The following is a 24,134-nucleotide window of genomic DNA, read 5'->3' as shown; positions in this document are numbered from 1 at the left end:
TTTCCTGATCATACTTTTGATAACATTTTATAATGGCTTATGTAATCATAGCAGGGAATTTACTACTTAATTTTTTATGTGTACAGTGAATTTAAAAATTAAGTAAATGTAAGCATAGGACAATAGTATGATTCTTTTTTGAATACTTTATTAATCATATGATCAATTAAAATTTAAGTTAAGGAATCATATCTGGCTCATCTTTGTACTTCCTCCATTTAATTTGGTAGATAATCCTTATACTTAACTATGTTTTATTGTCTTCCATAAGAGAATATACAAAATATTCTAAAAAAAATGGGACGCGGCCCTGACTTATTTTCTTCTGCCTTATATTAAAAGTATCATGGGAAATATGAGATTAAAAATCATATATCAATTTGTTTTTTGTTATAAATCTCTACATTACACAATTTCATTTTGAACTATCTGGGAAAATGTAGTTTTTCTGTAATTTAAATATGAATAACAACATCATCTAGAGACACTGTGCTTAGTTTTCATTTAATAGGTCTTGTTCTGGAGAAGATTTTAAAAAAAGTTATTTACTTTTAAAAGTCAGTATGTTTCTGGAGATGACACATACCTCACATTCTAAGCGAGTGTTTCTGTAGAACCAGTGAGGACTGTTGGAGTAGATTTGTAGCTCACAAAAAGGATATAAATTGTCAATGGTATATCTTCAGACCCCTACAATTTCTCCCTTTTAGAGGATTTCATGAGTACACTTTACTATTTACTGTTTTAGTATACTCAGCGTGTTTCCATATACCTTTTGATGGCTTTACAACATATCTCAGCACAACAATTACATTATGACAGAGAAGTTAGTAATTTTTACATAAATGCACTAGAGTATGTGTATGAAAAATCACTTTTTTCTTTGCTATAGCACTTACCTTTTTATTTTGATGCAGATAAACCTCATATATGACTTTTCCACTCTCTGATCTAGCACAAATTGTAATTTACAATTCTTTTTAAATATTCAGTGGATTTATATCTTGGCAAGCATTTTTCATGGGTATTATGCCTTTGGCATTTTATGCTACATTGTGATGTTTATTTTGCTTCTTGTTTTATAGGACACTTTATAGAATCAAAGAATAAGAAAACATTTTACAGGCAAACAGTGGTCTAAAAATCTACAGAGACACAATCTTAGTTGATATATAAAAGTGTAAATATTACTATGAAATGGAACAATTCTGCATTTGCGTCTGATACCTATATTGGTTGCAGTTGACTTCCACATGAGTGCACGGTAGTCTACAATAATCCCACAGGCTCAGATACGGATTAAGAGAAAGGCCATAGGCCTCAAGGCTTGTAACAGGTGTGTTTTCTTTTTTTTTCTTTCTTTTTTTTGTTTTTGTTTTTGTTTTTGTTTTTGTTTTTCTAATCATCCACATGCCAGCACATGGAAGGAACTTTGTTCTTTTTTTCTCATTTGAAGAGGTATATTTTTAAACAGCCTTTTGGTAGCTTCTGGAAGCTTTGGGAAAGGTGAATGTTACATGGCAGATGGGCTCTCAAGAAGTTTTCTCAGTGCTATCTCACTTTCTGCAGCTCCTGTCTCAGCCAGGATGGCAGAGGCTGCCCCAGTCTGTGTAGCAGTTTGGACAGTTCCACGTTGTGATCTCGGTAGTAGCTTGACAGAAATGCTCTGCTCTGAGGTGGGACACAAAAGGACATTTCACTTTGTTGATTAAAGTATACTTCATATACTGTGGTGATGTTTAAGTGTACGATACCTGAGATTTATACTAAGCACCTGGGCTATTTATTTAGCACAACACAAGCACAGCGACTCTCTTCTTCACAATAGACGCTCTACCTGCATACACTGTTTTTACTAGGGAAAGAGGTTTTGTATTAAGCATGTGATTTTCTTGATTGTGCAGAATTAAATGTTAAGATAACTTGATTGAGTTGCTAGAAAAATAGCTGTGACAACTTGTTGGGTCTAATATGATGCTCTTATTAAAATCATCTTTGCTTTAGAGAACGTTAGTTGGGTACTTCTACAATATAAAATACTCCTTGGTCATCATTAATTTACATTTAGATTTGGAAGGTACGTAACACTTTCTGAAGAGATGTTTTAAGGCATACAAAGGCATACTGCTAAAAACAGTATTGTGGCAGGCTTGAAAATGTAGTAGGTAAACTGGGTTAATCTCTAACCTGCTATATTTGTATGATTTGATCCAAGGAAGGAAAATAATGCCTTGTAAACTATCTTGACTTAGAGGGAGGTAGATTCCTCTTAGCATGTATCCTATCTGTGATTTTACCATCTAAAAGATTTTAATAATTGAAACTGTCAAAACTGGAAAGGGTTGTGCTGTGAGATGGCATTTAGTGGCATTCATATATAGGTCGGATGACCATTGTTAGGAATGTTGTAAAGGGGGGATTTCTGCATCTGTGTCTGTACCTCCAGGCTTTGTACTACTCTGAGATTTTCGGCAGAGTCAAACCTTTAAACAGTGTTTATTTAATTCCTTGTGCTATTCTTTTAAAATGTCATATCTGGTACTCGATTTTAAACACCATAGAAGAAAGTCTCATTTTGTATTGATAATTTTGATGTAACAGTGACTTTTGTAGGAATCATGATCACTGGAATTCAATAGAATATTTGTGCTATCTTCTAACCATTAATGGGATCAAGGGAGAATCCAAACCATTGTGTGATTTGTGGCTGTCTGTTTCATTTCTGTCTTTGGTCTTCCTCAGTCATTAGCTCTAAAGCCACGGACAGGCCGAGCTTGCATACTCAGGCAAAAGAAAACAGTAGAGATAAATTTTATTTCCCAGATACTATATCTGGGAGCCTGATAATTTTGTGCCTCCTTTGCTGCCAGCCAGACCTGGAATCTAGGAAGGAGCCTTAGGTCCTTGTCTCTGAGTTTCTGAACTTCCCCATTTTGTTCTCTCTTAATGGCTCACTTTGTACTGTTTCTCTTTATGACTCAAGTCCTGCTTGGAATAGCAGCAGCCTGGGGCTACCCAGTTCTTGCCCGCTTGCTCTCTAATATTTCCATCTGGCAAGTAATTGTCCAACATCCAAGTCTAGAATTGAACCTCCTGGGATCCACTTCTACTGTCCATCCCTTTGGTGTCTGAACTGAACCTCCTGATACTGGCCTCAACTTACTGGCCTTTGGGGCATTATTTTCATACCTGGCTGCCTGTGTCAATGCACCTCTGTAGACTAACCCTTGTCCTGTGCCCTATTATGGTATGTGTGTCCCCGTAATTATGTCCCCTTACTCAAGTACCCTTTCCTCTTGTTGCTTTGCTCCCTCATTATGGCAAGACAAATGAAATGAGATTTGCAATGTATAATGTGTTCTATTTTAGAGTCTAATATGTTCAGGCCAAAAGTTATTAGAACAGAACTTTGTGGTATGCAGGATTTATTGAACACACATTGTTATCTGACCATCATTCAGAAGGGGGAATATTTTAGATGGTAAAATCACAGATAGGATATATGCTAATGTATATCAGTGTAATCTGACTACTTCATACAAACACATGTAAAATAATGTAATAAGAGGAGATAATAATATATACTTTCATAATATAAAAATATAAAAAGAAGGAATCATATAATACATTCAATATCAGGTTGTATATTGGCCTTTTATTAAACTAAAGAATCTATTACATGCTTTTGATTTGGAGAGATATTAGATTTAATGGTGTTAATTTAGAATGTCAGTTTTTATTCTTTTTCCACACTATATTTTCACAAACAAAGTAAAAGTAGAAGCAGGCCAACAGCTTTCTTAATTTACCTGGGTTAAATGCATTCTATGATGTTTTGGTGACAGTTGGGTGCTGGCATTTTTCTGTAATAAGGGGAGAAGGGAGCCACGTTGTGGCAGTACCACCTCCTCTCATTTATTCTCACAGTGGTGTGTCCGTTGTCTCTAAGAAGGCTCCTCTACTCTTGCCTTCTCTCTGGTCACTATTTGCATGAAAGCAACCACTCTACACCCTCAAATAAACCCAGTATATACATGATATTGTGATATAATAAGAAATATATGTATTTGGTTTTCATTTCGGGTTCCTGGCCCAGAGCTCCTAAAATCCTTGCAATTCCCTGAGTGATAGGGGTGAAAGGAGTGTGTTTTGTTATTCATAACAAGTTCAGCCATACCTGAATTTATGCTAATGAGGTGACTCTTGGTGGGACCATAGATAGTGTCAGATGGGGGCTAGTTGCTAGAGGAACAAAACGTAAGATTAGAGGTTGAGAACTCTCAGCCCGACCCTCTGACCTCCAAAGAAGGAAAAAGGGACTGGGGATTGAGATGATGACTAATGGCCAGTGATTTAATCAATCATGCATACCTAAAAGGAACCCCTGTAAAAGCCCTAAATGAAGACTCTGGAGAATATCAGGGTCTGTAAATGCATCCATGTGCTGGAAGGGTGATACACCACAAACTCAACAGAGACGAAGCTCCTGTGGTTTAGCACCCTTCTGGACCTTGTTCTGTGTGCCTCTTCCCCTGGCTATTCATTTGTATCCTTCATGATAATAGAAAGTAAAGTGTTTACCTGGGTTCTCTGAACTGTAATAGCAATTTTTTTTTTTTTTTAGATTTTATTTATTTATTTATTTATTTGACAGAGACAGAGACAGTGAGAGCAGGAACACAAGCAGGGGGAGTGGGAGAGGGAGAAGCAGTCTCCCGCTGAGCAGGGAGCCCGATGTAGGACTTGATCCCAGGACCTTGGGATCATGACCTGAGCCGAAGGCAGATGCTTAATGACTGAGCCACCAGGCGCCCCTGTAATAGCAAATTTTAAACCTGAGGAAGGGGTCATGAGAACACTTGATTTGTAGCCACTTGGGACAGAAGTGAGTAACTTGGGAACCTGCTACTTGCTATTGGAGTCTGAAGGGAGGGCATTCTTGTGGTAGTAAGCCCTTTACCTGTGGGGTCTTAGTTAGTGTCACAATTGAGTTAAATTGTAGGGCACCTAGTTGGTATCTGCAGAAATTTGCATGATTGGTTGGTATGAAATGCCACACATTTGGTGTCAGAAGTGTGAGTTAAAAAATCCTTGGAATATATTACACAGTAACCTTGCTGGAGTATCAATATGGAAGTACTGATATTCTAAAAAATTTTGTTTTCCTTATCTTTCTCTACTACAAAATCTAATAATATGTCTCAGTATGTCTGTGTTTGATAGGAGTAAAATAAAATGCTAAGAAATATGTTCTACAGTGTCTTTTAAACATTTTAGTTTAATAAATATAATAAATATAATAGAGAAATAGCTTTGACATAAATGAAAATGATATATTTTATATTACTTTCTTGAAATACCATGGAAATTGCCCTTGAGTTTCTATTAATGTGTAAGGATTATTTTTATGGTGCTCTGAAAGTAAATTTTAATAATCATCCAAAGAAAACTATCAAAGAAATATTACTATGCAGGCCACATTTATTACTATAGCGTGACTTAGTGGGGGAAAAAACAGAAATATTTTGGTCCTGTTTTCAGTTTCCAGTTGATGTATTTCCTGTCTTGGTTTCATTTTTAGGGCTAAATTTTCTGTGAATGTATCATTCTTTTTGTAATGAGATGTTGCCTTCTTCTGCTTCAAAATAGAAAATTCTGTTGTTTTCCTTTATTCTTGTATGACAGGTAATGTATCATTGGAAAAATCCAAATAAGCAACCTGGATGCATTTGAAATCCAAATGTCACTTGTAATTTTTAGAAAGACTAAATTTTTATTTTAACCACTTTTATAAGAAAATACATATTACTTATTAGTTTGCTTATTTAATTTGTATTTATAAGCTTTATACTTACATCAGGATCCATTGGAGGGTATTTTCTTCCTTTGCTCTTTCCAAGGCATTTTGTTTTACCTTCTTCCAATAACTGACACCAGAAGCCTTTATGAGAATCAAACCTAAAAAAAAAAAAAATTAAAAACACAAAACACAAAAAAGTATTTTTCAAGCAATTTATAAGGTATAATGACCAAAACCATGAATATATTTTTGGATCTTAATCTATAACCAGAGAAATTGGCATATTTTTTGACTAAGTCACTTTGCATAAAGCCTTTTGGCATACTTCTGAATTCTTAGTCCATCTGTCATATTTGTGAGTTTGCCAGACTCCTAATAGAAAAATTGTCAGCAGAAGGTCTCCTATTAATAGAAATTAATAAGCCTACCTCCTTCATCTGGAAGGAAAAAGTTTTATAAATTTCAAGTCTGTTCTTTTCCTTTGTAGGGTTTAAAAATGACAAGTCAGGTTTCATCCATATCTATGGATGTATGTAGTATTTATCCCATACAATTACAGAGTAATAGAAGAGAAAGGGTTTTGGTGTGCCATGGAGTGATTAATTTTAGGGTTCTCCAGCTATAATCCACTTACTTATTTTTCCAGAGCCACTTTCTTATTTTGGTATGAGCTCTGTATTAAAGTCACAGTACCTATAAATATGGATTTTCATGGCATAACTATAATCAAAGTAATAGTAGCACATTAAATTTATATTTTATTTATTTTTTATCTTTCATGTTGTTTTATTTATTATTTATTATTTTTTTAAGTTTTAATTTTAATTCCAGTTAGTTAACTTACTAAACTTACATTGTAGTTTACCAAAACATTTTTTTAAAGATTTCATTTATTTATTTTAGAGAGAGAGAAAGAGTGGGGGGAGCGTCAGAGGGAGAGGGAGAGAATCTGAAACAGACTCAATGCTGAGCATGGAGCTGGATGTAGGACCAATCTCATGACCCTGAGATCATGACCTGAGCCAAAACCAAGAGTCAGACACTCAACTGACTGAGCCACCCAGGTGCCCCAGTTTACCAAAATATTTTATGTAACTCTTTCTCCTTTGAACTTTCATTTATAACCCCTTAATGATATGGAGTACAGGATTCTTCCCATTTTATGGCACTTAGCATAGTGTTTTTGGTCTTTCTGAATGTTCACTGAATGTTAGTTGAATAAAAAATGAAAAAGCAGGAAATGTTTGTCAAGGTTTATTTCTCTTGGACTATATATTTTTTCCATATGCAGGTCATGACCTAAATCTAGGCCTCCTTACTCTAAGTACAATGCCTTTTCTTCTTCACTGGTCTCTGGTTATGTTTTATATAATCACTCATTATGAATAAATAGTAATTTCCATGCTTGAATATAAAAGCAGAAGTAAGAATCAGCAATGATAATTCTATTACATTGCTTTTGTAATTTGATAATTCTATTGCTATACTTTCCTCTTCATTAGAAAGAAGTATCACTTGGGGCTACTTTTTCCTTTTGTTTTGAAATCCACACTACTCAGAATACTGTTTCTGACTTTTTCTTAAAATCATAGTACGAGCAGTGAACAACTGGCAACCAAAAATAACACATTTAAGTTAGCCTAAAAATGTGAAATACCTAGGGAAAAATTTTTAACATAAAATATGTGCAAGATCTGACACTGAAAACTACAAAGCATTGATTGTTAAAAGGAATTGTAGAAGACATAAACAAAGAGGGCTATACCATGTTTATAGATCAAAACACTAAGTATTTTGAAAATATCATCTCTCTCCAAATTTATCTATGGATTCGGTATGATTCCAATCAAAACTGCAATGGAATTTTTAGGAATTGAAAAGAGGATTTTAAAATGTATATGGAAATGCGAAGGACCTAGCCAAGCTAAAACAATTTGAAAAAGGAGAACAAAGTTGGAGATCTTATACTATAGACTTTTAAGATTTACTATAATGCTACAGTAATCAGGTCTGTGTGGTATTTGCACCAATGAATAAATGGAAAAAAATAGAGTCCAGAAATAGACCATCACATCTACAATCAACTGACTTTCAAAAGCAGGTGCCAAATAAATTTGTTGGGAAAGAATAGTGTTTTAAACAAATTAAACAGGAAAAATTAGATATCTCTATGGAAAATATGAATATTCACACTTACATTGTATTTAACAATTAACCTGAAGTCAATCATAGACCTAGACTTAAGAGGTAAAACTATAAAAATTTTGAAAGTAAAAAGGAAAAAAACACAGAAAAGTTTTGTAATCTTGATTTAGGCAAAGATATCTTAGGATGAATGATAAAAGAAGAATAATGATAATTTTGAATACCTCAAAATTTAAAACCTTTGTTTTTCTAAAATACTTTAGAAAATGAAAAGAGAAGTCATAGATTAAGCAATAGTATTTGTAAAACATAGGACTAATAAAGGACTTGTATTCAGAATATATAACTCAACAAAAAAAGATGACAATACCAATAGAGATTGGGTAAAGATTAGCACAAGTACTTCATCAAAAAACATATGCGAATGACCAGTAAACAAACAAAAATTTGCTCACATAATTAATCATTAAGGAAATGCTAATTAAAATCACAAATGAAATACCACTATGCACTCACTAGAATAACAATTTAAAAAGACCAATACCAAGTTTTGGCAAAGATGTGGAACCATTAGAACTGTTACACCTTGTTGGTAGAAATTAAAAATATTATAGCCATTTTGGAAAGCTTCTTATATATTTAAATATATAATTAATATTTGACCCACCAACCCCATTTTTAGGTATATATCCAAGAAAAATGAATTTATATATGCATACAAATATCTGTACACAAATATTTGTAAGTAGCCTCAAATGGAAACAACTCTATGTCTATCAATTAGTGAAAGGATGAACAAATTGTGGTATATCCATAAAATGGAGTACTACTCAATGATAAAAAAGAGCTAATTACTGAAAGATGTAACAACAGGGAGGAATGTCAAAAGCACTATGCTAAATGAAAGAAAGTAGATGGGTGGTTGCTGGGGGTCAGGAGTGAGGGGAAAGGATTGACTGCAAAGGAGCATGAAGAAACTTTTTGGGTTAATGGAAGTGTTCTGTGTCATCAATCTGTATAGTTAAAATGGGTAGATTTTATTATATATGAATTTTCTATCAATAAACTGATTTAAAATTATACTGTGATTGAATGTGTGTGTATATGTATGGATGTGATTTGGAAGGTATATGTAGCTAGCTAATCTTGTGGCTTTTATAACATAGCTGTATGAAAAGAATGCAAACCTAGATTTCTGCTTCTATACTTGTTTGGATATTAGAGACACTAAAGGATTATTCACATCCCACTTATGCAAAGCCTATTTCTCATGATTACTGACACAACTATGTGAGATCAGGACACAACATGATATGTCTTCATCTTATTTATATTTTATATTTATATTTATATTTCAGAGTTCAAGTGAAGAAGCTTGACACAAAACAGAGAAAGATCTTCCTACATCTGTTTAGAATATCATCAGTGTTCCTCTTAAGATTAAACTTGGTACCACTGATATCTGGTGGTACAGCAAGAAACCTTTGTGTAGGCACTAGTCATGGCTAGGACCCTCCTTTAAAGGACTTCAGGAAGTGAACTTTTTGGGGGAAATTTTTTGTGTTGTTTATGCCTCTGGTTACCCACCCCTTCCTGGAGGTAGAGATACTTTGTTCATCATTGTATCCCAGAGTCTTTCGCATAATAGTCATCCAATAGAACTTTGTAGAATTAGAGTAAAACAAGAATGGATTTATTCTTCTCTCACTCAAATAAATAAAATCTTAAAAAAGGGGGAGGCACCTGGGTGGCTCAGTCTGTTGAGCGTCTGTCTTCAGCTCAGGTTATGATCCTGGAGTCCTGGGATTGAGCACCACATCAGGCTCCGTGCTCAGCAGGGAGTCTGCTTCTCCCTTTCTCTCTGCCCCTCCTCCCACTTGTGCACTCTCCTCTCTCTCTCTCTCTCAAATATATACAATCTTAAAAAAAAAAAAAAAGAATGGATTGGTTCTTAAATTTCTATAGAATATCACCTGGGGATGTCTAGAAATAACTGGAAGAGACTTGTAGTCAGGGACAATTGAAATTCTCCAATGATTCAGAATCCAACTGGTGACATTTTGGCAGGTGAATCCTAGGGAATATTCAGATTATACTTAGAAGTTCAAGTATGTTTAAAATGCCTTTAGATTGAAATAACATTTCCATGGGAGAATAGTGAATTGCAAACAATGCAGGTAAATTTCAAAATCAAAACACCATCATTCAGGTGTTGCTAATATGGAACAAAGAGAGGTTACTTTTTGTTTGTTTTTGTTTTTTAAATCAGTTTCCTCTCTACAAACATGCTTTTATGATTTAATGAGCCATTTTGCTGATACCCATTTTATTTGTAACAGTTTTTTAAGGTATAATTTACTTATAACACTCATCGTATACAATTAAGTGATTTGTAGCAAGTTTATATAGTTGTATAACTATCACCACAATCCAGTATTAGAACATTTCCATAATCCCCCCAAATTCCTTAGAGCCCACTGGAAGCAATCCCTGCTGTTACCTCCAGGCCCAGGCTAGCACTGATCTACTTTCAGTCTCTAATTTGTCTTTTCTGGAAATTTCCCCCATTTTTTTTTTTTTTATGGGGTGGATATGCCATTTACCAGGTGATGGATATTTGGGTTAGTTCCAGTTTTTGGCATTCATTCATTCATTCATTCATAAATTTTTTTTTTGTCTTTTGAACACATTGATTCCTCACTTCATAAGAGCATTCTAAAAGTAGTATCACTAGCATACAATCACAATGTTAGAGAACATTGAATAAACATGAGCCTTAAAAAAAAATCACAGGGTAGACAGTGGGATGATAAACTGCTAATTTAAACTTAACGAAGTCGAGTCCAACAAAGTAGGAATCACATGTGGTTCCCACCATTGGGTTATCAGTTTCTGGCTATTACTAATAATGCTTCTGTGAACAAGTATTTGTTGGATGTAGGTTTTCGTTTCTCTTGGGAGTTGAATTATTTGTAAGCTTCTGTTTAATTTTTAAGAGACTGCAAAATTGCTTTTCCAAAGTGGCCATATATTATACATTATCATCAGCAATATATGAGGGTTCCAGTTTCTCCACATTTTTGCTAACATTTGGTATTGTCTTTTGGATTACAGCCATTCTAGTGGTATTTCAGTGTGATTTTAATTTGCATATCACTATGATTGCACATTTATGATGCAAAGTGATCGTGTGTCTGAAGATGGATTCTTTTTATAAGAAAGCCTGAGACAACTTACAAAGCTCATTTTAAAGTTTCAGTCTTTTAAATAAAGTACTTCCTATTGGTGTACTATTCATTAGTCATAATTTACAATATTGTTTTTCTCTGGTTCTAACATCTTGTGCCAACTTAAAGAGCTTAATAGATTGGCAGCACAGTCCAGTGGACTGATTGAGTTTTAGTCCTGACTCCTCAATTTATTTGCCAAGTGACTTTTGGCTTAGCTTTTCTGTATCGGTTTTTGTTTTTGTTTTTTTTTTTTTTTTAGCTGAAAAATGGAGCTAATAGTACCTATCACATACAGTGTTGGTATGAAGCAATATATGTAAACATATAAATGTAGAATATATATATTTATATTGATTTTCAAATGTTATAACCACTTTTAAAAACAAGCTAATCATTAGAAATTGGAGCAGACTGTCTTTTTCACTACTTACCATTGCTAGGTGCTTCTTTCATGGGTCGTCCAGGGAACCAACAGATTTTAGCTACTATGGCTACTTTTTTTTTTTTTGCTACTGAAAAAGATTTTAATGTGGCACATTTTTACTCAAACTCATCTACAACGGGATGGGAAAGACTTCCTTGGCAATATAAATTTGGTTGCTAGGGGAAGGGGGATGAGACGCAATTGAAGACCTTCTTGAATTCTGAAGCAGCTTTAATTCTTTATGACTTACTGAGCCCCACCCACAAAACAAAACAAAACAAACCCACAATCTTTATTCAGCCCCTGACCTTCAAATTCTTATTGTCCATTTATTGAAATTTTCATAGTAAATTCGTATTAAAAATTCATATAACACAATCCCGTTTCATCTGTGTTAAGAAAGAGGTTAACTGACTGGGAAGTAAAGATGTCAAATTCAGGTATTTAACCAGTATTTCTACATATGAAACCTGTTGTCATGGTCATTGATGGCTACGTGTAATTGTGAGTGCATATGTTCATGGAAAAATAAAAAGTTTATATTTTTTATAAATTAGTTTATATAAATTAGCACAATTCCATGGTACATGATTTTTATTGCTTTCTCTCAAATGATCAGTCAGCCTAAAACACTATGTAACACATAACATGAAAGCTAAAATAGTGTGAGTATATCAATCCTATTTACAATTTAGGCATGAAGGTTATATTGAACAAGAATTGTAAAATACTAATTTCCTTAATTGCATGAGAAGTTCCCATTTATATTGTTTAAAACTTATACTGCGTAATCACATCACTCTGACCAAGAAAATGAAATTTTTTTTTTACATATTAAATGTCGTTTAAAATTCATGATGACAGTACTAAGTCATTTTTGAGACATCATAGACTATCCAATGGCTGCATGAAATTTGGAAGTCGTGAATACTTTCTTTAGCAATTGCGGAAAGGAATAAATAATACTCGAACAATGGAAACTTACTGCCATTTTTCTTGAAAATAGTTTTGAAATTGAAACTGTTTTTATATTGAAAATAATCAATTTATAGAGTGCTTAAATTGGAGTACTTTTTCATGCCAAGACTGTATAGTAAAATCTTTGTGTAGACCTAGTTTCATTCATTTATTCTTCTCTGTGCAAAAAAACTGGCTTTATGTGGTTAGTTGAGAATTCATATCTGTTTGCAGTTCAGTACGTTCTTAGAGGATTTTAATTATTTCTTTTTAAGTACCAGAGAGATAGTCTTCACTATCACTAGCAGAAAAAATATGAAGCAATAAATGACATTCCTGAGAACATACATTCTGTTTGACTCCTGCTCATCCTCAACGTGTCCAAAGCACCACAGAAAAAATTTATCAGTACAGTTACTTTAACAAGAGTAACTAAATTATCAGGGCAGGGTTCGGACCTGTAAAGGGCTTGGTGAAGGAGGAGGTACACCAATTCAGACCTAAGACAATGACCTGAAATTCCAAATATTCTACAACAGCTCCACTGCTGATGTGTGTAAGGCCAACTGATGATTGACAAGAAAATCTAAAAAGAAACTGAATGGCTGTACATTATTTCTATCAGCAGGGTGAGAGCTTGGGCAGTCCTGCAGGGTGAGAAGCTGTGGTTTCAGAGACTACACATATCTTATCTTGCTGCTTCACCCACTGAGCCCCATACCAGGCTAGAGAATCATATAACAGGCAGTTTTAGCCAGATACATCCCAGGTGCAAAGTGATCCACAGTTCTTTGTATATAGAATGTTCCTTTGATATTACTTCTCTTAAGTTTACACTCCCTTTTCTTGACTGTGGAGGTGAATAAAAAGCTTGCTGCTGAGCTGGATGCAAAGGGGACAAATAACACAGCATGCAGGTCAAGGACCATTCCATAAAAAAAGAGATTATGTCTTTATAGAATACTTCACTTCTTTTTTCTGAAATACAATGTTTTGCTATATGCTCTATAAAAAAGACCCAAAGATAAACCAACTTGAAATAGAAAACTGTTTAGAAAATAAGAGCTTTCTTTTCTCAGAGACACTTAAAAAGATATGAAGCAGAAAGTAGACTTGAATTTCTAACTGCAAACTAAAATCACTCAGGTTTCTTTAAAGTCAAGCTGAAAGTTAAATACCTAAGGCAAGTAGAGTCTGTGTTAGCACTTGAACTAAACTCTACAAAGCTCTAATAGTACTCGTAGTATAAAAACACAGAGGTCAGAAGGTTACTAGTAACAACAAAGTAAATGGCTCTTGGGAAGGATGCTCAAAAGCCAAGTTCCTTTGTCCTCCATACCAAAATGTCTTTCTTACATATGTCTCTACATATGATTTGTTCAAGACATAAGTAGTATTGGATGTTTTTCTGCCAATCTTTGTCATAAGGGATGTTGAAAGGTAAAGGAATCCTGCCTCTCACAACTTGTAGCTTGCTATAAGATAAAACGTACAATAAAAAGAGAAAATCAGTTGATCTATAGAAGTGAGTTTTATAATGAGAAATACAATGGAAGAATTCCATAACACCCCCTTTCAGTTTCTTTAAGGCTCAGTCTATGACCCTAAAATTAAAAAAGACAGTGTTATAGTGGGGGTCAGGTCTATGGCCCATCCAACTTAGTATCTTCCAGTTGCTGTAGGCATGGGAAATAGGAACAAACACAACCCTCAGAAATTTGATTGCCAACCGTAATTGTGGACAAAGTAAGATGGAGGTCTTATTTAAAATGCTAAATGGAGTCCAAAGTCAGGATTAAGGTAAGGTAAGAGAGGTACGTGGGGTGCAAAATTTCAGGAGGCACTCTCTCTTAGGCATTTGCATGGACCTGAGAGCTAGTGCCTCATTAAATCCTAACGCTTCTCTTGCCTTATCCTCGTCCTGGCCGAGATGGAGTCAGTTACCTAAGCAAATCAGAAAAAAAGGAGCAAAAGAAAACCAAACCAGAGCTGTAATTGCTTTGGCCCCCTGAAGAAGAGGTGACAGGGTCAGATAACACAGTGAGTAAAAACACAGAAGCAAAAAATGGAAGTATGTGTAAGAGCACATCTCTCTCTGCCAGTTCAGTCACCTATTGGGTGATTTTTTGCTGCATGACATTGTTTTTGAAAATTGCACAAAAGACGGAGGAGAGAGTTCATAAACCATCTAGTTAGTCATCTCTTTATGCTTCTACCGAGTTCCTCATATTGTCTGTTAAACAGGCTCAGCACTTACCGACTTAAGTAGCCTCTTTTGTGGTTAATTGCTGGTTTTAAGATTTATAATTATTTTGCTTCTCTACTTTCCTTCTAGGGGAAAATATTTCATAGTTAGAAATCAACAGAGGATTTAGGACATTTCTTTGCCACACTGTTGAAAGTTTGTTTCCAAGTAGTTAATGTCAAGCTAATCAGAAAATAATCAGTATGTAAGGAACAGCTAACATGATAGCTGTAGCTCCAAACTACAATTTTTAAAAAACCAATTCTTTCCTGAAACTTCAATAAGTTAATTAGAATATAAACTTACGTTAAAGCTTCAGAGTAATTATAATGAGGAGAGACTCCTAGAAATTTCTGTACTTCATCCATCACTGTAGCAGGATCCATCCTTAGCTGTTGCCCATCAATAATTAGCAACTAAATTACCAAAGGGGAAAAAAAAAGACAATGCACATTGAAAAAAGTTGTGTAACTGTATAATAAAAAATTCCTGCACTCTTGAATTTATTCAGTGAGAGACATTCTACTGAGGGGATTTGCACACATTGTTGTTAGACTTAACCAGGCCCTTCTAATTAATGGCCTGGAATAAGAAATAAATCACACTAATTAAATGCACTCATGTTTTTGTAATCTGAGAAGTCCCGAAAATATTATGAAAACAAGAAAGCCATTTAAGGGAACCAAAAGAGCTTAAGAAACGTGACTACAAAATCACAAATGGAAACCAAGCAAACAATGATTCCATCATTCAAGCTGGGAAGGAGCACTGTAGAAAAGAAGAAAAGTTGGAATAACACCAGGTGTAATGAGGCAGAGGACATGTCATTCTCCATGAGTCCATTCAAAGGAGTAGCACTGTAAAGTTTTAAGAAATAGTTAGATAATCCATTTGGAAAAAAAGGCAAGGCTCCTAGAGAACCTGAATGTGGACAGAAGTTCCTCAACTGACGAAGGGGAAGAATTTGCGTGTTACTCTAGGGAAGGAGGCAGGTGGCCAGAAAGATAAAATGCCAGGAGACCATGATGGAGGACCACAAAGTGACCACAATCTGTTCTTCCTTTTTGCTCATCCCTCTTCTCCAGTATTTCTGTTTAGTCTAGATTGGCATTGTTCACTAAAATGTTTTGTGACTATGGGCGTGTTCTAAGTTGTGGTGTCTAACAGGTAGCTATTGAGCATTTAAGATGTGGCTAATGTGATTGAGAAACTGACTTTTTAATTTCATGTAATTTTAATACAAATTTAAATAGCCAGATGTGGCAGCAGCTATCATGTTGGACAGCGAATCTAGACACACAGGCAAGCACCATGTCTGTGTGACTGGACTGCTTTATGCAATCCAATATAGGGGCTGAGTTTGTAATCTAGGTTGGTGCCTGGCAAAAGAGAGAAGCAAGGAAGGCAGGAAAAACATAGGGCTCATGAAAAATTCAGCAAGGTGGTTCAAAGGGAAATAATGACAATTAAGCAAAACAATATTTGCCTTATTGGTTAAGAGGTTCACAAGCTTTACGGGCAGAATAAGAATCAGGGATATGAAGCTTTTGAAGCTCTTTACAATCAGGATGGGCATGCACTAGAAAATACAGCAGGGAGAATATTCTGAAATACTTTTAGAAAGAAAATTAAGCAGTTGGTCTACCTCTGCCTAACTAGTATTCTTTGCCACAGTCTTATGTACAACTACAGAGTAAAAGCTAGTAATGTTTTAATGAGTAAAAATTTCCTCTATCCTAGAGGCAAAGTCATCAACTTAATGAGATTGTAACATGATGTAAATTCTTATTGCTCAATACCTGAAAAGGAGGGAAATAAACAAGCCATCTCTCGATGTGGCTGGCATACCACCCTGGGACCAAACATCTCTTCTGCAAGGCTCGAAGCTCGGAGGGTGCACGGGGCCCAGCTGAGATCACTTCGTAGAAGCTAAACTTCAGAGCTGCGGGGTCTTCATGCGATCGCTGATGCTATGATGAAAAGGTGGATAATTAAACTAACTTGAACCATAGGCATGAATAATTAAAAACCAATCTCTGTGACAAGTCTCGAAGCTAAAGGAAGGAGCGACTCACTGCTGGAGAGTTATTTGTTTTGAAATTAATAAAGGATGAAAATGTTTGCTTGGAGCATCAGGATTTAAAGTTATGACACTGATAAAGGTATCTTTTTTGAGAACTTACTTGGGAGAGGCTGAATTCTTATTGATAGGCCTCCTTAACCAACTTTACTGAGTTTTTTTCCTTAGTGTATGTATTTATTCTGAAAGTAAACTTTTGAAAGTTGCATTAATGCCCCCTTTGCAGCCCATAAGCAAAACATTTGTTATATCCATTGAATATCCGTAATACACAAGCACTCTGCTAGTTTTGCTATATAGTTTTGCTCCGTCTATTAATGCAGGTTTAGATTAGAAAAGCCCTACTGGCTATTTTGAATGGAGAAACTACTGAAAACTCTGACATGTACATTATCTGAAATCCACAGCTTTTATCACATACCACCTAGCATCTAAAAGCCAAGATTATTTTACCTAATGGTAACCTTCCTTTGTGATGAATCAGAATCATTTATTGTACAGAAATGCAGAAGGCAGCAATCCAAATAGGAAAGTGTTTCATAATGGCTCAGGCTGAGGCCCATGGGTTTGAGGAAATCACCTTTTTCCTAAATTGACCAATAAATATTCAGGCTTAGTGGTAGGTTTGTGGATGCTTACCACATCTAGTTGAATAGAAAATTTGCTGCAATTGAGATTCAAATTACTATACTACAACCACTACTAGACTTTGTTAAAGCCTGCATTTTGCCACCATAGAGTGATTTATTTGTAATATTTAGGACATTTTGTTAGCTTACAGCCTTGAAATCTCCCTTTATGGTAAATTCTCAATTTTTCAGGGGCTAAACGGTTGCCTAGTTCCAATTTTCTTTTCTCTTTGAGTCAATTAAGGCTTATTTCTCTTTTCTCTAGATACCTGGTGGAAAAGGTAAAAGACACAAAATCTAATCAGTCAATTTGCAATTTGCTGTATACTATGATTTAATAGATGGCTGTAGGAGTTTGGCATCAATGCTTAGTGTGGAGTTGTGGATTTCAGCTTTCCAGGATGTCTCACTTCCTATTATGCAGATTATTGTCAACATGCCTATCTAAGATCCCATCTGCTTTATTATGACCTTTTCCTACTCTGTCCCCAGCACAAAACCTTTCCTGACAATCTGTTCTTCCTTTTTTGAATCAGGAAAAACTACTTTTGTTAAATAACAAAAGGACCCAGTGCTAAGAAACTTTATTCTCTAATATCCTAGATTGTCATGAATTATCTTTTTGAAATCCTATCAGTGGGAATGGAACATACTACACTTGTCTGGAAGATCAGAGCTATGTGCATTCACTTTAATACAGAGAAGCAGCCTTATTTCCAACCCAGGTGCAGAGATTCAGATAAGGAGTTTTTGGTTTTGTTGTTTTGTTTTTGGTTATTACCTTTGTCATTATGTGGTATCCTTCTTTATCTCTTGTTACAGTCTTTGTTTTAAAGTTTATTTTGTCTGATATAAGAAGCATTGCTTCCCCAGCTTTCTTTTTGCATGTTAAATGCTTTTCCATCCCTTCACTTTCAATCTGTATGTGTCTTTAAGTCTGAAGTGAGTCTCTTGCAGGTAGCATATAGATAGATCTTGCTTTTTTATCCATTCAATCACCAATGTCTTTTGATTGGAGCATTTAGTGCATTTACATTTAAAGTAATTATTTATAGGTGTGTACTTATTGCTATTTTGTTACTTGTTTTGAGATTGTTCTTGTAGTTCTTCTCTGTTCCTTTCTTCTCTTGCTGTCTTCCTTTGTGGTTTGATGGCTTTCTTTCTTGTTATGCTTGGATTCTTTCTCTTTATTTTTTTGCATATCTGTTATAGGTTTTTGATTTATGGTTACCATTAGGCTCATATATAACATCTTATGCATATAGCAGTCTATATTAGGATGATGGTTGCTTAAGTTTGAGCCCATTTTAAAGATGCTAAATTTTTATTCCCTCCATCATGTTTTATGTATATGATACCACACTCATCATCCTTTTATTTTGTGAATCCCTTGACTGATTTTTGTAGGTATAATTGACTTTACTGCTTTTGTGCTTTAACCTCTATATTCGTTTTATAAGTGATTAACCTACAATCTTAATTGTATGTTTGCATTTACCTGTGAAATTTTTTCCTTTCATAGTTTTCTTACTTTTGTTTATGGCCTTTACTTTCCACCCAAAGAATTCCCTTTAATGTTTTTTGTAAGCATTGATTTAATGGTGATGAACTCCTTTAACTTCTGTTTGGGAAACTATCTCTCCTATTCTGAATGATAAACTTGCTGGGCAGATTATTCTTGGTTGTAGGTTTTTTCTTTTCAGTACTTTGAATGTATCATGCAACTCCCTTCTGGCCTGCAAGGTTTCTGCTGAAAAATCAGCTGATAGATTTATGGTGTTTTCCTTGTATGTAACTGTTTTCTTTTCTCTTGCTGCTTCAAAAATTCTCCCTCTATCACTACTTTTTGCCATTTTAACTATTATGTGTCTTGGTGTAGACCTCTTTTTAGAAGTTATCCTAGCCTAATAACAGGTAAGGGGTTTTTGAATACAGCATTTCACATTTATCTCAACTTTATAGTTTCCAAGGAAAAGGGACCCTTAGTCTATTTTTCAGTCTATTTTTTCAAAATGCAGATGTGTAGAAGCACAGATATACATACAAATAACATACTATTTTGTTATATTTTCATTTTATTAATAAATTTTATGAAATTAATGCAAAATTAATAAAAACATAAGGAGAACATTAGTTTCTCCAGAAAGAAAGAAAACTCTGTCCACTTTTATGCAGATATAAAACTAGCAAATCTCTTATTGAGACCTGAGGTGATTGCTATTGCTGCAAACCATCCTCCCTTCTTCATACTCCCCTTCTTACCTGTTAGATTCTGTCTGTAGTATTCTTACCTGATACCAGGAATATGCTCGATCTGAAGGGTCAATGAGGATGGTGATGATCTTGGCTTTGGGGACCAGAGAAGCTGCTCTTTTAGGAGCTTCCTCTGAGTGGAAGTAATTGGCACTCTTTTCAAACAGAAAGTCAGTGGTGACATTAGATGGGACTGGAAAGAAATCCATATACCTAGAAAAGGAATATTTCTCAAAATAAGACTGGTTTATACTCAACTCTGGTGACTATAGATGTTAAAGGTATCCCTTTAGGAACAAATTCATTTGTTTCCTAAACAAAGGCCTTTTTCTATAAGGCATATGTTCCTTATAGTTAGTAAGGGAAAAGTATACAGGACTCTACTAATGTAATTTGAGAATGCTTCTCTAAATACGTTTTCTTTTTGTTTTGCTTACTCTCAGGAGATAGCAAAAATGTAGACATGGAATGATTGAATTGGAACAATAATCAATTTAACTAACTATATAAAATGCATCTAAATGCAGAAATATTTTACAGAGAAAAATGTGAGTGCTCAAACAGAAGGAAAATTTGATCAAAACAGATGATATGTTCAAAGATATTTAAAAAGGACTTAGACAGTTTTTTTTTTTACTTTATCACAAGTGAAATAATTTCCTTTCCACTAATGTGTTGTGTTGTGGTTGCATTCAACTATAAAATGTTAAAGGACAGAACACATCTGGTGTAAACATCACCTATTTGCTTAACTTTTTCTCCATTTAGAGCCACTATATTCTTTAGAATATTTATAAAAGTTTAAAAAGTATGTACATATTTCCAAATGTAAAATCCTATCAAATTTCCCAATATCCTTAAGCGGGCTGAGAATGTAAATCACTAGCAGAGTGAACACAGGAATACCTGAAGCCTTAAGCAGAGAAGTGTAGGACATAATAGATTTTGTATAATGTCCCATCTGTACAAAAGCTGTCAAATATAAACTAATTCAGCACGTGATAATGTATATTTCTGAGGCCCTGAGGACAAACTTTTAAAGGAAAAAGAGCCTTTTTAGAGAGCACATGCAAATTTAACTTCTAGGGTTTCTTACATTTGATCATAATGGCTTCTTCAACCTCCACTCCCACCCTCTTCAATTTATAAGCCACCAAAACTTTGGGCTACCAAAACACGGTAGTTCAATAATTATTGAACAAGAGAGTCATTAACATTTATGTGATGACTTCTTGATGCCGTATGTTGTTTTCTTTTAGTCATCTCACATGATAAAGCTTCTGGTAGGATTCCAGTTGTTAACATATTGCAAAGTTTGGCTGGCACAACAAAGTAATGTCTTGAAACTCAGGACAGTAAAGAAATCCTTTTATGTTTCCTGGAAATTGCCTTGGTAATATGTCATTCTGGCATCCTTTTAGGGGGAAACAGATTTATAAAAATTTCTGGGAAGTTTGATCTGCTATATGTTGTGTATAATCTATTTACAGAAAGTGCCAAATTTTAAGATACTTCTTAATTTAGATGCTCACCTTGGTTCCAGGGGTGCTAAGGTTATCCCAAGTGTCTAGTGGTATCTTATTTGCTCTAAGCTTGTCTTAGCCATGCTTATTCTGAGAAAGGCTCTGAAAGCCACAAAAGAAGGGCAGAAAGTACTGAATTCTGATAGCTTTTAGTTTCTAAAAATAGTCCCACTTTCCCAGCAGTCCTCTTTATACCTGGAACAGTTTAGGCCTTAAAAACTTCCTCATGCAGTTTTGGATCTTGGACCTATAATGTGTTGATTTTGCCTGGCCCCAGAGGCTCATGGAAAAAGCAGGGTCCAATTCTTGTCCAAGTATTACATTCCTCTCCACTTTTAAAGCAATTTTTCATCACTCCCTTTAGTCCTGATATTAATGTAGATTTATTCTACCATATACAGGCATATATATTTGAGTCACTGGTCAAATAGCAGCTGAAGTAGTTGATGCTTTCTTGATTCTCACAGTTGTTACTTAACATGACACAATTAATCAATATCAAGTCCTGTACTGAAGAATTGGCAGTGAAGGATATTACAATTAGAATATATGTAAATCCTAGTAGCTGCTCAAATTATACTCAACACATTTCTTTCCTTTTGGACTACACACAAGCAACTCTTGAGGGGGTTGATACTTATAAAATTGAGATCATGCAATCTGACAACATAAGTTAATATATAACAACTCTTTATGCTAAAATACATGCAAAATGTTTATGTTCATGCCCTAGAATTATTATAATTCCACTCTTTTATATCACTGTCTGCCTAGAATTTCTACCTTAACAGCAAGACTTATAGATATATTTTATTATTAACATGTTCATGTGCAGTATCTATTCCTACTATATTACTGTATTTTGTGTATATTTGACATTTTAACTTTTAATTTAACTATTTTCCTCAGATGGTTGATATAGTTCCAGTTTCAATTCAAAGACCAAAAATTAAATTTTGTATATTGTTGATAGCTTTATTATAGTTTTCATCACTTATAAAATATATACACATTTCTAGTTCTATTTATTTACCTTTTATGCCAAAGCAAAATAGAAAATTATGTACGTGGACTGTAGCATCACTGTAATGCAAAGTACACAAGAAGAGAAAGCTATGAAAGTATTTTCTTAAGAGTGGAGAGGAATGAAATTCCTGGGGTTAAGGTATTTCTCTGACTTTATATCTGTAATTACCATCAAAGATAATTAATGCAAATTGAAATTACATATGGGCCTCTTGAGGTGACAAGTCCCTCAACAAACTGAGAAAAGTTTCTTATGAATAATTTTTGTGCTTCTTCATTTTATTCAATCCATTTCCAAGGCACAGAGGATAACTTTTGTTTGTGGCTACAAACTTATTGTTTATAAATATTAGCACTAATTTTATACTGTGCACAGTACATATACTTTTAGATTTATACTAATAACCCATCTTACCAATCAATCCCCCTGTGGTAGTTATTTCTATTAAAGAACTGTACCTCCTCAAAGGTTTTTGGGCTGGGGGAGTTACTAAAGATGGAAGGATGCATAACCAGGAACAAATACAAAGCAGTGGTTCCTGAAAAGACAATAGAGGTTTAGAAATTAAAGAAATGAAAACAAAGTTTCCTACTATTAGCATTTCAAAGTCATTAATAAACTAAGTATTGTAATGATCCAAACAGATACCTATTAGTACTCCTTGAATTAAACTGAATAGATCACCAGCATTTTAAAAGAAGCAAATTCTAAAAAACTGGAGATAAGTATGTGATGAGAAGAGGCCCGCTGAGGGAACTGTTTGACCACATCTCTATCACTGATTTGGTTTGTGACTTTGGCTTTTAGCTTCTCTTTGTCTTGGCTTTATCAGTAGAAAATCACCCGCCTTGCTTATTTCATAAGCTTTCTCTGAGGATGACATGTCATATTGTGCCTGAAGATATTTTGATATTAATAAAGCATTATATAAATAAAAGATACCATTGTTTCATATAAGATATTACATCACCAAAACCAGTACTTGGGTTCTCCTAGAAAGTTCTTCCTGAGGCCCAAGAGAGCTTATTAAATTTGAGACAGAGTTTAAACTTTCAACAAGTTTTTTTAAAACTTGAATGTACTTCTAAAAAGTGATGTCAGAAATCATTTTTTTGAAAAAAAGTTGTGTCCTTTCTTAGTGACATAACTTATAAAATCTGCAGTTTTGGAAAGAGAATGGCATATCATAGGTGCCCATATAGATTTGTGACTATTAGGAATCAAGGGTGTGATTTTTTTTCAAAATGAGCAGTGTTATAAACTGTAAAATTAGTATATTAGAGCCTAAATTATGAGCTAAAGGGTATAGCTTAGATTGCACAAGAAAAAGTAAGGCAATTTGAGTTCAGTTTGCCTAAAATTTAATCAGGTGCTTGTAACTGTAACTGTGTTTATAAAATCATAATATTTCTGGTCCATGTATTCAGTATTCCTAAGATTCTAGTTTTCACTTCTCTGCTCTAATGTGATTTACATTATTATACAATCTGATGGAGAGGGACCTGTTAATTATATTCCAGGTCAATAGCTAGCAATGGTCTTCAGACACAGCCTTATAATATTTTTCTCAGTTGGAGAAATCACTGTTCTAATTTTGCTTAGTAATAAATTAAATTTATATTAAATATTAAATTTTGAAAATTCTTATCTCTCTGACAAGCTTTATTTAATGTTGTATTTAAAACAGAAAAGTTGTTAAAATAACTCTTTCAATAGCAAAATTGTCTAAAACAGTGAATTGAAAGAGGCTGTGTTCCTAGATTACTATCTTTGCCAAACAATGAACATTCTATCTGTATACATGGGTAACTATAGGGAATG

General features: G+C 34.4%; 1 protein-coding gene across 2 annotated transcripts in view; it reads right to left on the bottom strand.

Moving 5' to 3' along the window:
* Positions 1–538: 538 nt before the first annotated feature.
* Positions 539–24,134, bottom strand: part of NDST3 (N-deacetylase and N-sulfotransferase 3) — a 176,892-nt gene continuing 153,296 nt past the window's right edge. For both annotated transcript variants that reach the window (XM_035030334.1, XM_035030335.1), the window contains 6 exons: positions 22,728–22,851; positions 19,802–19,976; positions 16,601–16,771; positions 15,108–15,217; positions 5,856–5,958; positions 539–1,671 (listed from right to left, as the gene is read on the bottom strand). In XM_035030334.1, coding sequence (XP_034886225.1) covers positions 1,552–1,671; positions 5,856–5,958; positions 15,108–15,217; positions 16,601–16,771; positions 19,802–19,976; positions 22,728–22,851 — 803 coding nt within the window. In that variant the 3' untranslated portion in view covers positions 539–1,551. The remainder of the gene's footprint in view (positions 1,672–5,855; positions 5,959–15,107; positions 15,218–16,600; positions 16,772–19,801; positions 19,977–22,727; positions 22,852–24,134) is intronic.

Source organism: Mirounga leonina, unplaced genomic scaffold (genome assembly GCF_011800145.1).
Source record: "Mirounga leonina isolate KUSES-001 unplaced genomic scaffold, KU_Mleo_1.0 Mir_357, whole genome shotgun sequence".
Lineage (NCBI taxonomy): Eukaryota > Metazoa > Chordata > Mammalia > Carnivora > Phocidae > Mirounga > Mirounga leonina.
The sequence above is the reverse complement of the archived record's forward strand: the minus strand, read 5'-3'. Positions and strand labels throughout refer to the sequence as shown.